Source organism: Hippopotamus amphibius, chromosome 3 (genome assembly GCF_030028045.1).
Source record: "Hippopotamus amphibius kiboko isolate mHipAmp2 chromosome 3, mHipAmp2.hap2, whole genome shotgun sequence".
Classification (NCBI taxonomy): domain Eukaryota; kingdom Metazoa; phylum Chordata; class Mammalia; order Artiodactyla; family Hippopotamidae; genus Hippopotamus; species Hippopotamus amphibius.
Window position 1 is genome coordinate 91,643,855 of NC_080188.1, and position 16,088 is coordinate 91,659,942.

Below are 16,088 nucleotides of genomic sequence, written 5' to 3' on the forward strand. Positions count from 1 at the left end.
TGATACCTCTTTCTTTCTCGAATTTCCCTACAGTCAGATCTTCATTCCATTAGAAAATAATAATGTTGAAAGTGTTGTTTTCACTGTTATTTCTCTTTCTAAAAATTACTGTTGATTTTCCACTCTCTAGATTGTCTAAACTCTTTGAATTTGTTTCCTTCTTCACTTCCCTCCCTCCCAAATCTGATGATAACCTATTTTTCTTGAGTTATTGATATCACCTTCTTTATATAAATGTTTACCTTTTGTAGTCAATTGTGCTCAAATATCACCCCACATACTATTTCTGTTCTTGGTTTCACAGTTTTTCTTATTTCATGCCCTTCTTTGCTATCACAAAATTATCACTAGATAATTCACAACAAAATTATATCATATTTTTTGCTATCATTTCACTATTTTCTCCTGCATATTAAAAATCTACTCTTTGAAGTTACAGCTTCGTTTTAGAGTTCTGACCTTGTAACAGGCAGGAGCTAAATTGGACTCCATGTTCGATCTGTTTCTTTGGCTTTAACCTTTGCTTTTCATTGCTTTTATTATTATAATTTCACATGAGGGCCTGCCTCAGGGAACCCTGCCCCTCTATCAGAATGTTAAACTAAAAAAGCCTCTGTTCAGCTCACAGGCAGAAAATCTGATCCTGCCTACCTGTGAATAGAAGAAATTTACACATCCCTCACCAGAGGCTGATCATTCCCAGAGATGTTTTGCAAGACTGATGGCCATTTTACTTTACTTTTCCCTTCTCCCTCTCCCTCTCTATTCTACCTTTTTACTTTACTACCTCACCACCTCTCCCTCCTAGAATCACCACTCTGATTCTATAAAAGAAACTGGCATCCAGACCCTGGTAAGATGGTTTTTTGGAGACACCAGTCTACCATCTTCTTGGTCTGTTGGCTTTCTGAATAAAGTCATATTCCTTGCCTCAACACCTTGTCTCTGATTCATTCGCCTTTCATGAGGCAAGCAGAGTGAGCTTGGACTTGGTAACAACCTTATCATTTTATCCTGGTTTTTCTTAATGTTCAGTTTTTACACATACCCACATTATTGATGAGATCATTATTTTCAACACACTTTTATTGAGATGTGTATAGAGTAATGCCAATGTCCTGTATGTCAGCTCTTATTCTTTCCCCCATCATTGAGGAAATATCTACCTTAGAAAATATTATATTGTTGCATTTCCTTCTTTTTTTAAAAGAATCACAAATGTCAATATTGTAAATATTTCAATGTTTAAAAGGGGCTCAGTATTTGTGTAGTTAAAAGTGTAAGGATGTTGAAAGAAAAGGATTTGAGTCTACTTTTATGTTCCATTCTGAAATTCATTCCTTGAATATACAAGAAGGGATTCTAAAGAAATAGACACCTTAAAAGAATAAATATATCATTTTACATATGGATATGAAGGCACAGAACAACATAGAGCTGATATAATGAAGCTAAATTGTCTTTCCTTGATTGGTCTCACTTTATCTGCCATGTACCCCATCCCATCACTTTCAAAATAAATGCAGAACACCAGCCTATGTTTGAAGCACTGGGAAGAAAACAAAACAAAACATAGGAATTTACATTAAAACACTGACTGAACTCAAGAGTTAAAATGTAAGAGGTTTATTCTCCTTTTATCAAGCAATGTCTACAGACAGAGCATCCACATGGTGTAAGCTACCAAAGAAGGGTGTATGAAACAGACTTACATTAAATCATTAGGTCACAGACACTTTATGTGGTTCATGGTCACAAAGGATAAAATTGCTTAAAAGGAAAGCAGATAGGTAGAAACATAAGCTGATTTCTGTTGTTTATTAAATCCACCTCCCATAATGTTTCCTTAAGCTAAGAAGAAATCTACTGTATCACACAGTTCAGGATGCTATATACACATAAGATATTACACACTATAAAATTTCAGGTTTCTAAGCCATTTTACACAATTTAAACTTGAGTAAAATTTGTATTTAAAAAAGACCTTATTGGATTACCTTCGGGAAATGGAGGTCATTTCAACAGCTCATTAGCATTTTTAGCAACGATAACACAAAAATAAGTAAAAAGATTCCTGGATAATCATCTGCTTATTTTAATAAACAAACTTGCTAGTTTTAATCCACTTCTACTGATCTTTTCTTTGTCCTGAAAAGGAAAAGTAATAATTTTTACTTTGTGCAGTGTCTCAAATAAGAGGATTAGTCAGATTTCAAACTACCGCACATATTGAGAGAGTTGTTTAAGGATTACGTAGGAGTTAAGCAGAAATCATTTAGGAAAGTTATTAAGGAATGAGGTCTTTTGATAGGTTATATTTAAATAGTAAAGGCAATGGAGAGGTACATCTTTCCTCTCCACTGTGGTGCTATCCCCTAATTCCCAATTTCTGTTACTCGTTTTCCTAAACCACTAACAGTCATCAGTTCTCTAGCCAGTTTTTTCTCCCTGTTGTTAATTTTCCCATATGTGATTTACTCTAAGCAGACACAAATAATGTTTTTGTTTTAGAAATGAAAATTCCTGCTTTTGCAACACTGGACTACATGAAAAGAAAAAATCTATTCCACTAATAATAGACATTTGTAAGCAGTTGACATCCTAGACAAACTTGCATTAAAAATATAATGCACTCTAGTGATTGAAAGCAAAATGAGTCGAGAATACATTGCAAATATTTTACTATAATTATTTTCCTTGCTTCCTCCCCATTTTCCATAGCATGCTGCAGATTATACAGTGAGTGTCAAATAGAGTTTGTCACTTGTGTACAACCTAAGGCCAACTGAACACCTTCAAATGAGATTTCATTGAGGGTTAGAAAAATGACTGAAGGCTAGGTTTGGTACAAGAGATACCTAACTTTTCTCTTTTAATGACAAGAAATTTATAGTGATGAGGGTGGTCAATATGCAGCTTTTAGCCTTCCTTTTTCTCTTGTGACATTCCCTTCAAGGCACAAAAGATTATAAACAGTGGATGGGATAGAATATTTTGAACTAATAATTTTAAGGTCCCACAACATTTTTTATTTCTGTTGTAAGCATACCAAAAGGACAGAGAAAAAATAGATAAATCACCCTCAAAATGAAATGATGCTTAAAATTTGAAATTCCCTGCAGTTAGTTATTTTTAAGTATTTAAATTCCTATTCTATTGGCTTAAAACATAACTATAGATTTGATCCTTGTAATTGATGTATAATAGTTTCTCACTAAATAGTGTGTTAAATAATTCTAATGAAATACTAGAATATTAGAATGTTATTAACTGTGTAGGACTTTGCCAAAATAATAATACTAATAATAAAAAACAGTATCTATTTTATTTGGGCCACCCAAGTAACTTATGTTTGACTAGGATACAAACTTGAAAAGTTAAGCAACATAACTTGTAAATTTAAAGAGTGGATTAAGTGCAGCGTACTGGAAAATTCTTCATTTAATAATTATTTAATAGGGCTCCTAGGCATCTCCAACCCAGACAACCATATTTCCTTTCTCAACTTCGGTGATCTCACAGTTTAACTTATTGAGTCGTCCATCTAATATAAAGAGAGAGTCCTTGGAAGGGGTCATCAGGTATTGACCAAACAAGCCACTGTCCTGGATTTGCCTGTTCTTCCGGTTCCAAGGCCATTCCTCTGCCTTGAGCGGTTCCTTAAGGCTCTTTATCATCTTAACCTTCCCAGAGGCGAGCTCCACAAAGAGCACATCAGTCTGTGTGCTTGAACTACCATAAATATTGTACTGATGGGCTTCTGTAAAGGATGGCTGGAAGGCTAGGTCAGATATGTGCAGGTTTGTGTGAATCTCAAAAGCCTCCTGTATTTCTCCTCTGATGGTGATGTACTGGACCCTCACAAGACCTTTCGTGTCACTGATGCTGACAAGATAGTGTCCATCTGGAGAGACATACGGAGTGCCCGTCACGTCACTATTGAACCCAATGACCGAGTCGGTTACACTGTCCACCAAGAGCTGTGGGGGAACCTCCCCAGTGCTGTTGGGCTTGCAGCCAATAAAGTAGTATCCACCCAAGTGTGTATATGCCAATGACTGAGGAACACACTTATATTCCTTCAAGTTAATTGTTTTGATGTATGACATGGTTTCAAGATCAATCTTTTGGAGTGCAGCTTCATCTTTATGAAGAATAAATCCAAACCTGCAAAGATGAAAACCAAAGTTAGACAGGAAACTCTAGAGAGGTTCCCAGAAGAAAATCCACTGCCTGCAGGAGTCACAGTCCAGGCAATATCTGTCAGGCTGTGCAGAAACTGGTGGCCCAGTCATGTTAGAATTAACTTTGGATTGTGCTGCCCTCCTCCTTCTTCTAGGTCAGCATTTCATTACAGGCAAACAATTATAACTCATGTTGTAGAAAGCAAAATAATTAAAAGCGATATATCTAGTTAATTGGAACAACACATTTTGCTTTTACCATAGAGGGTCAAAAAGTAACCATTATTTTGCATGTCTCTAAAGCTTCTGATATTGAATCAGCTTAGTTAACCACTAGGAAATCCAGCAAGAATAAAAGTCTTGAATATACATCTCTTTTACTCACTTCATTTACTTCATATATTGTTTATGACCTTCAAATAAATCTGACACTCATCACTATTTAGATAATTATCCATATCTTTCTCACTTTAAGCTGCCTCACTACCCTAATAGATGCAGATTTTGGTGGTGGGGGGGTGTAAATTCCTTTAACATTTTTATTATAAATTTCAAATACAAGTCAAAATTTTTATCCTTGCCGTGTTAATACTATTAAAACTGTTAATAATATACCTGCATTGTATTGGTTATTTTATATTGAACAATGATGAACTTTGGAGATTTATGGCAGATTTCTATTAAATTCAATTAAAAAATATATTTTAAAATATGTTTTGGTGGCCTTTTGATTACTTCAGTGCTTTCTGTCCTGAATGATAGCTGTAAATTATCAGAAGTCCCTGTGACAAGGGTAATATATTTTGTGTTTTTTTTGTTTTCTTGGGGGGGGGTGTATAAATATATTTTGAAACTGACCTATAACATCTGTGGCTTCCTAGCAAAAATAAGTAGGTTAAATAAGTTAAAATGAGATAGAAACTACTGTACACAATTATATCCAAAATGCATATTGGCCAATAGAATTGTAAAGTACTTTTGTTTTTCTAATAATATTGATTAAAGCACCTCCTAATATTTCCAAAAATTCCTGAAAAATAACAATCAGAAAAGTATTGTTATGTTATAGTGACTGTGCTCCTAAATGAAAAAAAAAAAATTAGGATGACTTTACTGTATTAAAACAAAGCAAAACAAAACAAACTCTAAAGATAGCCAGTTTTATTATTGTCACCTGCGCAATTCATTTTTAGTGTGCTAATTCTTAAACAAAGTTTAATTTTTGTAAAAAATAAATGACCATTTCCACACATAAAACAGAAACATGGTGCATTTGGTATAACAGTCCTTAAAAGTTCAAATATAAGCATATGGCAAGCTCAAAATATAAATAAATACAGACCTTTAATATTGTAGGAAAAATAAGATGAATGTTTTCAAAAAATCAGTCTTGTAATTGTGGAATGCATGGAGTCCATAAGCACAAATATTTTAGTAGAATAGACACAAAACTAACTGCTTTTATGTTATTACATTACATAGTGTTAGGAAATTATTTTATAATTTTAGATATACTTGAACTTTTGTGAAGAGACTATTTATTGTCATTGGAGAGAGTACAAATTATTCTACACAAAAGAAAAGCTACCTTGTATAGCTACTCCTTTAAAAAGATTTCTTAAATATATATTGAGCAACTACTAAACACAAAGAGCTGGGAATGTATTGGAGGTCACCCTAACTTACCTTGTTTTCAATGAGTCTAGAGATTTTGAGTGATTAAAAGTTTGAAAAACTGTTAGGTAATTAATGCTTAGTTATAGTGTCCTGCAATACTGTTACCTAGTAACTATTCATATATATATATATATATATATATATATATATGAAATGGAATAAAGCAATCATTTTGAAAGTAATACTTCTAGCATATTTCAGAATGACATGTACCATTTCTGGTTGATTTCCTGGCTCTTCATCTTTTCTTGTGTCCCTAATAACTGCACTGCTGTCCTTTCAGGAAACAAAGCTCATATGATACCTATCCAGGATATAGTTTCTGTTCTGATTGCAATAGTATGAAGAGACCTTTATATGGTTAACAATCATTTCTAAATGCTCCCATTAAAATATGAATACTTGGTGCAGGTTTTAAATACTACCTGAATGTTAAAGAATAAACAACAACAACAAAAAGCCCCCAAATTGAAAACTGGTTCTCATTATTTTTGTGTTATCAGCATCAAAAATATCATAAAATCTTATCATACTTGTCTTAATAAATAATGAACTTGGGCTATTGGAGAGGGATGTATTTCCATTCATTGATAGTCATTAAAGACATGTAAGTGTGGGGATGTATCATTGTGTCTGGTATCATTTATGAAATTGTTAATTATGATGTAAGATATTGTCTTTTTTTGTTATACACTGTACATGTGCTCAGAGGCAAAAGTAGTAATTTTCACATTTATTAAAAGCCGTAAGCCAATCAAGCCTTGGCATTTCAATTCTCCTCTTAAACTTGGGTCTTCTGCTCCCTTTGGCAATGGTGTTTGAATGCTCAAGAGGAAGAAGGAGACAAGCTCTAACTACTCAGGAACTAGTTTAACTCTGATATTGAAGAATGCACTCAAGTTTCCTGTGATACAATCCAGCCTCTTTTGGAGTTAATTAAAATTTTTAAAAACGGTTCAGTTAAAAATGCAAAAGCTCCATGTGGGGTGATAAAATTACATCTCTTTTGGCATCCACACTGTATGCTCCTTTAGGACTATAGATCTAGCTACATAAGCAGATGCATTGAGAAAGCCTTCAATTTTTCACTGCTGATTTATTGGGTAGGAAGTGGTGTCTCTAATTCAAAATTTCCCCCTAGTACAGATTGATATTCTGCAGTCTCCCACTGTTCATTATTCTGTGATTAATATTTACAAGGCTCTCAACTTTCATGCCTGCTTAGTATAATAAAATCCTGCACAGTACTTGGCCTAACATAGTTTGTCTAATATTTGTCAAAATGTGTTTTTCATAGTTGCAGACTATGAGAAATGAGAGAGTTAAAACTTATTCTTAAAATCACTTCATGTATTAGGGAAATAAAGCAGCTAGAAAAGCATAACTTCTCAGCAAGGCATTGTCTGGATTTGTTGTCAGATTTGGTGAGGAGAGTGAGAGACTTCTTTTCTTTCCCACATTATTTTCTTTTTTGGAGTGTTTAATCAATCTAGCTCATTATAAAGTTTATAAAAAGATTCAACTTTAATTACTGCTTTTATGCTTTAAAATGAAGTCTTGAGATGATTCATATTCAGAGAACTTGTTGTTTTGGAGGAAATAAGAGTCTTCAATCTTGGGTTGATTTAGTTTCATGACCCAGTTTTACAATATAATAGATATGTGACCTTATATAAAGTCCTTGACTTCCACGAGTTTCAATTTCCTTGTCAGCAGGAAGAGGATAAAAGTACCTTGTTTTGAGAATGAGATTAAATGTGTGTTTATTTCCAGGAAAATAGTGTGTTCTCAAAAATAGAATGTGTCCATGCTTTATACCTTAACTAGCATCATTTTCCCATTATGTATCAAATATAATATTTTCTACAGGACAACAGGTTATTATAATCCATGGATGGAAAAATAAAAACAAATAATTAATATTTCTGTATAGCCAGTATTCAAACTATGTTAAAAATAAGCATACATTATTACCCAAATGTGGTGAGATTTATCCACTTGTGAATTCAACAGAAACAACTTTGATAATAGAAATCCACATTTTTATTCTTGCTCTCACTTGTATCAACATGATTGATGCCCAGTTCACACCTTGTCCAATCACCAAACAGCTCCCATTGTTAGGAACAAGAGCAGCCTAGCTCACTTCATCATCTCATGGAGACTTTGTTTCAGTTCGTGTGCAGTGCATGGAGCTGGTGGCCATGGGGTACTGGGTGACTGAACTCTGCACAGATGATGGGATTTGAAATGGATACCTGTCTTGCTCAAGGACTTTCACTAAAAGTAACAGAAAATTTTGTGGCTGACTTTAGGACCTGGATCTCTAAGGACATGGAGAAGTTGCAGTCCAAGTGCAACAGAGTCATGGCAATTCAGGTGGCCTGCAAAGGAAGCAATTTGGCAGAGAGGGGAAAAGAACAGATACTTAGAGAGAAGCATGACTGAAACATCATGAAGCCTAATAAAGAGTAAGTGTGCAAAGACCTCCACATCCCACAAGACTAGGCTACAGTTTTTGCATTTGAGTAATGAATATTTTCCCCATATCTTTCACTACACAGTCCCCAAGGAGATATGATCACAGTCTCACAAAGCAATTTTTAAGTCACTCACCCCACAACATCTGCAATGTTCTTCTGCTCCTGTCCTGCTTTCAAATCCACCACCTGAGATATTACTGAAGGAATCTCATAATTGCAATTAACTACCTGTATTAATTTACCTTGTTTAGTGCCAAAAGCAGTGATACCCCAAATCTTAGAGTGAAAGATGTTCCAAAGATTTGCATAAAAACAATTATTTTATCTCCTGAGTCTTAATATAGGACTGCCTCTCCTGAGTCCTCAGAGATTCCCACCTGAACAGTTCTTCTTAAAGATGACTTCTAGTATTTAACTGCTAAGGAGCAGTCCCCATCCTACAAGCAAGGAAGTGTTTCTTTCCTTTTTTTTTTTTTAATTTTAATGTTATTGGAATGTAGTTGATATGCAGTGCTGTGTTAGTTTGAGGTGCACAACAAAGTCAATCAGTTATACATATACATATACATATACATATACATATATCCACTCCTTTTTAGGTTATTTTCCCATATAAGCCATTACAAAGTATTGAGTAGAGTTCCCTGTGCTATGCAGTAGGTCCTTATTAGTTATTTACTTTATATATAGTAGTGTGTATATATCAATCCTAATCTCTCAATTTATCCCCCCCCCAGTAACCACACATTTCTTTTTTACATCTACAACTCTATTTCTGTTTTGTAAATAAGTTCATTTTACCCATTTTCTTAGATTCTAAATATAGGCGATATCATATGATATTTGTCTTTCTGTGTCTGACTTAACTTCATGCAGTACGACAATCTCTAGACCCATCCATGTTTCTGCAAACAGCATTATTTTGTTCTTTTTTATGACTGAGTAATATTCCATTGTATATATGCACCAAGTCTTCTTTATCCATTCATCTGTCAGTGGACGTTTAGGTTTTTTCCATGTCTTGGCTATTGTAAACAGCAGTGCAATGAACATTGTGGTGCGTGTATCTTTTCAAATTATGGTTTTCTCCCTGAGAAGTGTTTCTGACACTCCCTCTCCATTCCTATATGATCTCTTTTCTCAAACCCTGTCATCTTCACTTTCCCAGATTTTAAAACTAGTCTTTCCATGTATATCAATGGATGCAAATGGGAAGCAGTAAGTGCAGATTTTGAGCATTGGTTTAGCCAGACACTACACCCTATTACTAAAAAAGCAGAAACAAAACAAAACAAAATTGCTGCAATCCACATCTAAATAAAAACAGTTCCCCAAAGTTTTCTGATGTCTCAATTGTAGAAACCACATTCTTTGAAGTAAAATCTCAGAACAAAAGAATTTGAACAGCCATAGGAATTTATTGTATTGAGATTTTACTTGTGAAACCCTACTTCCAAAACATATGATCAACTAAATAATTAGTACTTCATAAAAAGTGATGAGCATGATTATTAATATCTTGTTTTACTAATTGGATGATAAGTATCTTGTTTTTACAACTGGAAGATAAGAAATGCTTAACAGATATGAAACTAAAATTATAATCTCCTCTCCTTGCAATTAATATATAACTCCCCCCCCACACACAATATGCTGTTGAAATATTCTCCTTTGTGTTACAGCTAACACAGAGTTTTCATGGACACAAACCATAAGTCTAACATGAGCCATCATTCACTGTTTATGAATTCCTTTATATTCAGTTGCTTTCTATTATCCCAGACTGATCCTTGTAAGAAAAGATAGAATGCTGTTCCTACTCAAGTACCAGAGGATTTAGTTTCTATCTGAACTTCACATTAATAGCTCAGTAAAATATACCTGTTCATAAACAGTAGCCACATTCATGTTCAAAAAAGGGAGAGAATCAAATTGACACATTTAGTAAAGATTTATAACAAGAGCAAGGACAGTTTCTGAATTGTCCTAATGCTTAGATATATTTGAGAAATGACAATACTTTGAAGTTTTCTGTTTTCAATACACAGGTTGAAAAGCTGAAATGAACACGAGGATGCCCTCCTTCCTGACCTTTACGAGTGTAGTGTGGAAATTCTGTATTAAACACTTTAGCTACGTTACTTCTTCCCTGCTTTAATTTTTTAATTTTTTTTTCCTTTAAAAATGAAGTAGAATGTATTCCTGAAAGCTAAATACCTCAGTATCTTCCTTCTTTGGCATCTTATTTTTTTTGCTGTGTAGGAGGTTTGATTCTTTTAGGAAAAACTAAGACACAAATACATAACTTAATTTCAGTATATTCAAGATGTCTAATCATTTGACAGAATTATATAGTGTCTGGAGGTCTATCACTTCTAGGGAGTAATCAGGGCATGCAGAAGAAAAACAGATTTATTACAGATTCTGTGCACACCACATGGACTACAGACCATATTTCAAATATCAAAGTCCTCCAGTTCTTTCTGAAGAGCTTAAGAGCTTAGGCAAAACATGACAACTATGCTTTGGGATGGCATTTTAAAAGATTGGTTGCTCTCCCTAATTTGGTTTTGCAAAACAATATGAAAATCTGAAAATAGCAGCCTCCCTGACCTTACCTGTTCTTCTGATGAGTAGGTGTTTCATGCAAGAGTTGGTAAATGTATAAGAGGTGACAAAAAATAAGTGGAGTTAGTAATTAGAAGAATGAGAAATAATCTGTGAGCACAGAGGTGGAAATAGAACAGGAAGATAAAAAGATATGAACAAATTAGAATCTTATTAATCAATCAAAAATATTACCAACTGTACACCTGTAAGAAAAGGAATTGAAAAGTAGGTTCCCTGAGGAACCAGGTTTGGCATGATTTGGGTTCTAGCGACTATATGATCACAAGCTACTATTGTGCAGTACACTTTATAAAACCTTAGGAAGCAAAAGGAGAGGAAATAAACAGTTTCTATCCTTAAGGTAATTATGTCAAGCAGTGGGTTGCTTGTAATTATGTGCCTTGACTTGCAGAGAGTATTTGGGGAAACTCTCCAAAGAAAAGATGGGTGTAGCTACATCCCTGTTACAGCCACTAATTTGTTACAGCTACTAATTTTTGTTATGCTAGGCTTTCAGTTGAAGAGAAAGCTTGTATCAATCTGGATCCCAGAAGGAAAAGAACAAATTCTAATTAGAATAAATCAGAGAGACTGTTTACAAATCAGATTGACTACAAGGGATAGTGCAATAGTGTGTGGAGAGAAACGGTAAGGATATTGTCACTGATGTGTTCTAGAAGGAAGGAGTTATATGGAGAGATATGTCTTGTGAGAATCTGGGACTTTCCATTTAAAAAAACAACTGTTCTCCAAGATATCAGCAGACAATGTGCTGGGGTGGTGGTGGGGATAATGCATTCTGGTCCCACCTTCTGCATGCAACCTCCAAACAGGCTTCTCACTGGCCAGGCCAATCATGAGTCATGTTATCCAGAATGCTGGCATGGGGAAAGGTGGAGAAGGGTAAAGTTTTTGCTAAAGAGCAGCACAGATTTCCTAGGCTGAAGAGTCTGAAAGACTCAAGTCTAGTGAATGTATGGAGCTGCATGGAGTGAGGATTAAAATATACACAGTTATTTTTTCTAATTGAGATTATTTGACAATTGATAAGGAAAATAATGTGTGACTTTGCAAGTTTGGAAAAGGAAAATTTTTGATTTTTTTTGCCTGAAATGATTGCTTCTTTGTGTAACATTTTTTTTTTTTTCTGGTAAAATTGTAGAATATGTCTCTAACCTCCAGTTACTAGAACAATATTTTTTTTAATAACTACTATGCACTGAATGTGTGTATCCCATATCCTTCACCACCCTCCAAATTCACATGTTAAAGCCCTAAATCCCCTTGTGGTGGTATTTGGAGGAGGGGCCTTTGGGAAGAATTAGGTCATGAGGGTGGAAACTTCATTAATGAGATGAGTGCCCTTAGAAGAAGAGACATGAAAGAGATAATCTCTGTCTCTGTTTCTGCCATGTGAGGATGCAGCAAGAAGATGGAAGTTTACAAACCAAGAAGAGGGTTCTCACCAGAGCTTGACTATGCTGACACCATGGTCTCTGACTTCGCAGCCTCTAGAACTGTGACAAATAAATGTCTGTTGTTTAAGCCACCTACGCTCTGGTATTTTGTTAAAACAGCATGAACTCACTAAAACAGACCTTGGTACCAGAATTAGGGATGCTGCTGTGAGTGTGGAAGCAAATTTGGAGCTGAGTGATGGGCAGAGACTGGGATAGTTTTGACATGCATGTGAGAAAAAGCCAATATTGCCATAGAGCAACTGCTAAAGACAATCTTCATGAAATAAAAAAGGAGAGAAAGCCTCTGTCTTCTTAGAGATTACACCAAACATCATGAGCAGAATATGGAAATGTGGGCAGTAGAGGCTGCCCTGCTGAGGTCTCAAATGATACTGAGGAAATATTATTGGAAACTGAAGGAAAGGTGGCTTTTGTTATACGGCAAAGAATTTGGTTAAATTGTGTTAGTGCTCTAGTGTCTTATGGAAGATAGAACTTGGAAATGATGAAATTTTAGATATTCAGCTGAGGAGAATTGTAAGCAGAGTGCTGAAGGAGTGGCTTGGTTCCTCCTCACTGTGTATAGTAAAAATATGAGAAGAGAGATGAATTGAAAAGGAAATCACTAAGCAAAAAGAAGCCAGAACATAAAGATGGGGAGCGTTTTCAGTGTCCATAATGCAAAAAATGAGAATACATGTTCAGAAGAGAACATTAAGTGTGTGGAAGACCGATCACTTGATAAGGAGTTTAGTGTGGGTGGAACCACACTATGAATCAGTCACTAGGAGGAACATGACCAGTTTGAACTAAAGGGGATGGAGATGGAATGCAATGAAGGGAGGTTGTCTGAATTCTTGAATTTTACAGGATGAGACCATACAGCTATTCAACTGTGGGCATGCATTAGTCTTCAAGGCAAAGGGTGAATGACTCCAGAGGTGATTCAAGCATTATCAAGACCTCCTCCTGGGCTTGAAAAGGAGTGAGACATCACCCAGAGCCAGAGAGGCAGGAATGCCCAGAGCTCTGCAGAGCTGCAGGGGCTACTCCAGTGGGCCTGGAAGCCACAGCATCAAGCCAGAGTATATTCTTGAGACTTCAGAATCTCATGGAATTTGGCATGCTGCACTTTAGACTTGCCTGGGACTCACAACCACTCCCCTCTCTCTTATTTTTTTCCTTTTGGAATGGAGTGTATCTTCTGTGCCTGTCCACCACAGTATTTTGCATGCACATAACCTGTTTGATTTACAGGTTCACAACTGGAGGGGAATTTTGCATCAGAATGAACCATACCTTGAGTCTCAACCACATCTAATTTAGATTATATTTAAATGAGACTCTGGACTTTAGACTGTAGATGATAGAACGAGTTCAGACTTTGGGGACTACTAGGATACAATGAATGTATTTTGCATGTGAAGAGGACCTGAAATTTTAAGAGCCAGGAGTGGAATGCTCTGACTAAATTGTGTCCCCCCACCCCAAAAATTAATATATCGAAGCCCTAATCCCCAGCGTGATGCTATTTGGAAGTCAAACGTTTAGGAGGAAATTAGGTCATGGGTAGAGCCTTCATGAATGGGATTTGTGCCTTTATAAGAAGAGACATGAGAAAGATGATCTCTCTCTCTGTCATGGGAAGACACAGCAAGAAGATGGCAATTTGCAACCCAGGAAGAGAAGGCTCCTCACCAGAACCCAAGCATGCTGACACTCTGATCTCTGATTTCTCAGCCTCTGTAAAAGTGAGACATAAATTTCTGTCCTTTAAGCCACTTGGTCCATAATGTTTCATTAAATTAATGGAACTAAGATAGAAATCATGCAGTAAAAGTTACAAACATGGTTAATACTAGTAGTTTTATTATTTTCCCATTAGGTTTTACATTTTCTTCACCAAGACTAAAGCTGTGTAAATAATTATTTCTTAACAGGCTAAGGGATTCTAACATATGTTCTGAAATTTATTTGGATTTAGGATTAAAAAATATGCTATGTGTGTGTTCTTGAGTATGTAAGAGTAAGGGAAAGAGGAGAATTTTGTTTTTTCTTCACATTTTTATTTATATAAATGATAAAATGGCATATATCTCATGTTGTGTCTTAGTTTTTCCCTTTCAACAATGCATTTTAAAGATATGTTCCTGTAGCTCTCTGTAGTATACTCACTCTACTGTTTTAGCATCATTCACAGGAAGCTGTAGTGTGAGCCCCCATAGTTTACTTACTTTACACACTCAACAATGTTTGTACTCTTGTGGCTTGATTCAACTGCTCTGTTGGTTGGTGGCTGAGTTCAGCAAGGCAGCCTGGGACAGGTGGACCTCCCTCTTTAAGTGTGGTTTTCTATCCTCAAGGATGCTACACAGGACTTCCTCATGAGGTTACTGTGGCATTTTAGAGTGGAAGCTCTAAAGTGTCTGCTCACCTCATGTTTGCTTAGGTCCACTGATATTAAGAAATCAAATAGCCAAGACTAGGATCAATGTGGGAGGGGACTACCCAAATGCACTGATACTGGGAGACTATTCCCTTGAGACCATTATTATAACAGTCTACTATATAAGGTAATGGTTCATATCTCTTGACATGGCCTAAATATTAGTACTAAATTAGTGAATGGTCCATCACTTCCCACTGATTTGGAATGATGCTTGTTGGCCGACATGCATTTAGTCTATGTCTGAATGTTCTATTTACTTCAGCAGCCTTTCTCTTCATACATAAGTTTTGCACTATTTTATTTACTGAGCCTGTGAATATGTATAAATATCCATGGAAATGAATTTTTCATGTTTTTTTCTCAAAATTTATTGGCTATGTTTTTATGTGTGGTATTTCATAAACTTTGCTGTCAGTTTATCAAGTTAAAACATGATTAGTATTTCCATCTTACATTTTAGAATCGGCATATCTAATTAAAAAATGTTGGTATTTCGAGGGGATTTATTAAATTTATACATTAATTAATTGAATTTTAAAATTTTTAAAAGGAATGTGATGTGTACTTCTATTTATTTGATGAATTTTTAATTGATATATCAAGAAAAAGTTATCTCTTCTTCAATGTTTACTTAGATATTTTACCTTTTCAGTTGTAAATTTTAATCAATTCCTTTTTCCATTACATCTCCTGATTGATTTTTGTTGTTATATATAGAATTGCTAATTTCTGAATATTATTTTTAGGCCCCATAACATTCTAAATTATTTTATTTTTATAGTAAGTTTTCTAGTGTTACTTACATTTAATAACATCATCTGTAAAGAGGGATGATTTTTTACCTTCCCATTGCAGCTTCTAACCCACTTAAGCCTTCATATTTATCGTTATAGTGACTAGTACTCTCCTCTTATTTTTAAAATATAAATTAAAAATTATATTATAAAATATAATAAATGAATAAATACATGAAAATAATAAATAAATAATTATAAATAAATAAACATATATTTTAAAAATAGAATGTTTTTTATTTATATTTTAAAAATAATTGTTCTTGACCTAGTGGTGTTCCAGCAATACAGAAAACTCTTGGTGGAATGGAATAAAAATTTCAGAAGCAGACTCATGTCATATGGGAAATTAAAAATATAATAAATATACATAATATATTGTGTTGCATTAATCAGCTATTTAATAAGAAAATATATGTATATCTCATTTC

At 34.8% G+C, this 16,088-nt stretch overlaps 1 protein-coding gene across 3 annotated transcripts in view; it reads right to left on the reverse strand.

Annotated features, from left to right (window-relative positions):
- Positions 1 to 3,400: 3,400 nt before the first annotated feature.
- Positions 3,401 to 16,088, reverse strand: part of FSTL5 (follistatin like 5) — an 803,737-nt gene continuing 791,049 nt past the window's right edge. For 2 of the 3 annotated variants that reach the window (XM_057727979.1, XM_057727978.1), the window contains one exon: positions 3,465 to 4,167. In XM_057727979.1, the coding sequence (XP_057583962.1) occupies positions 3,465 to 4,167 (703 nt within the window). Of the gene's footprint in view, positions 4,168 to 16,088 lie in introns of all 3 variants that reach the window. The other variant, XM_057727977.1, reaches the window with a different exon arrangement.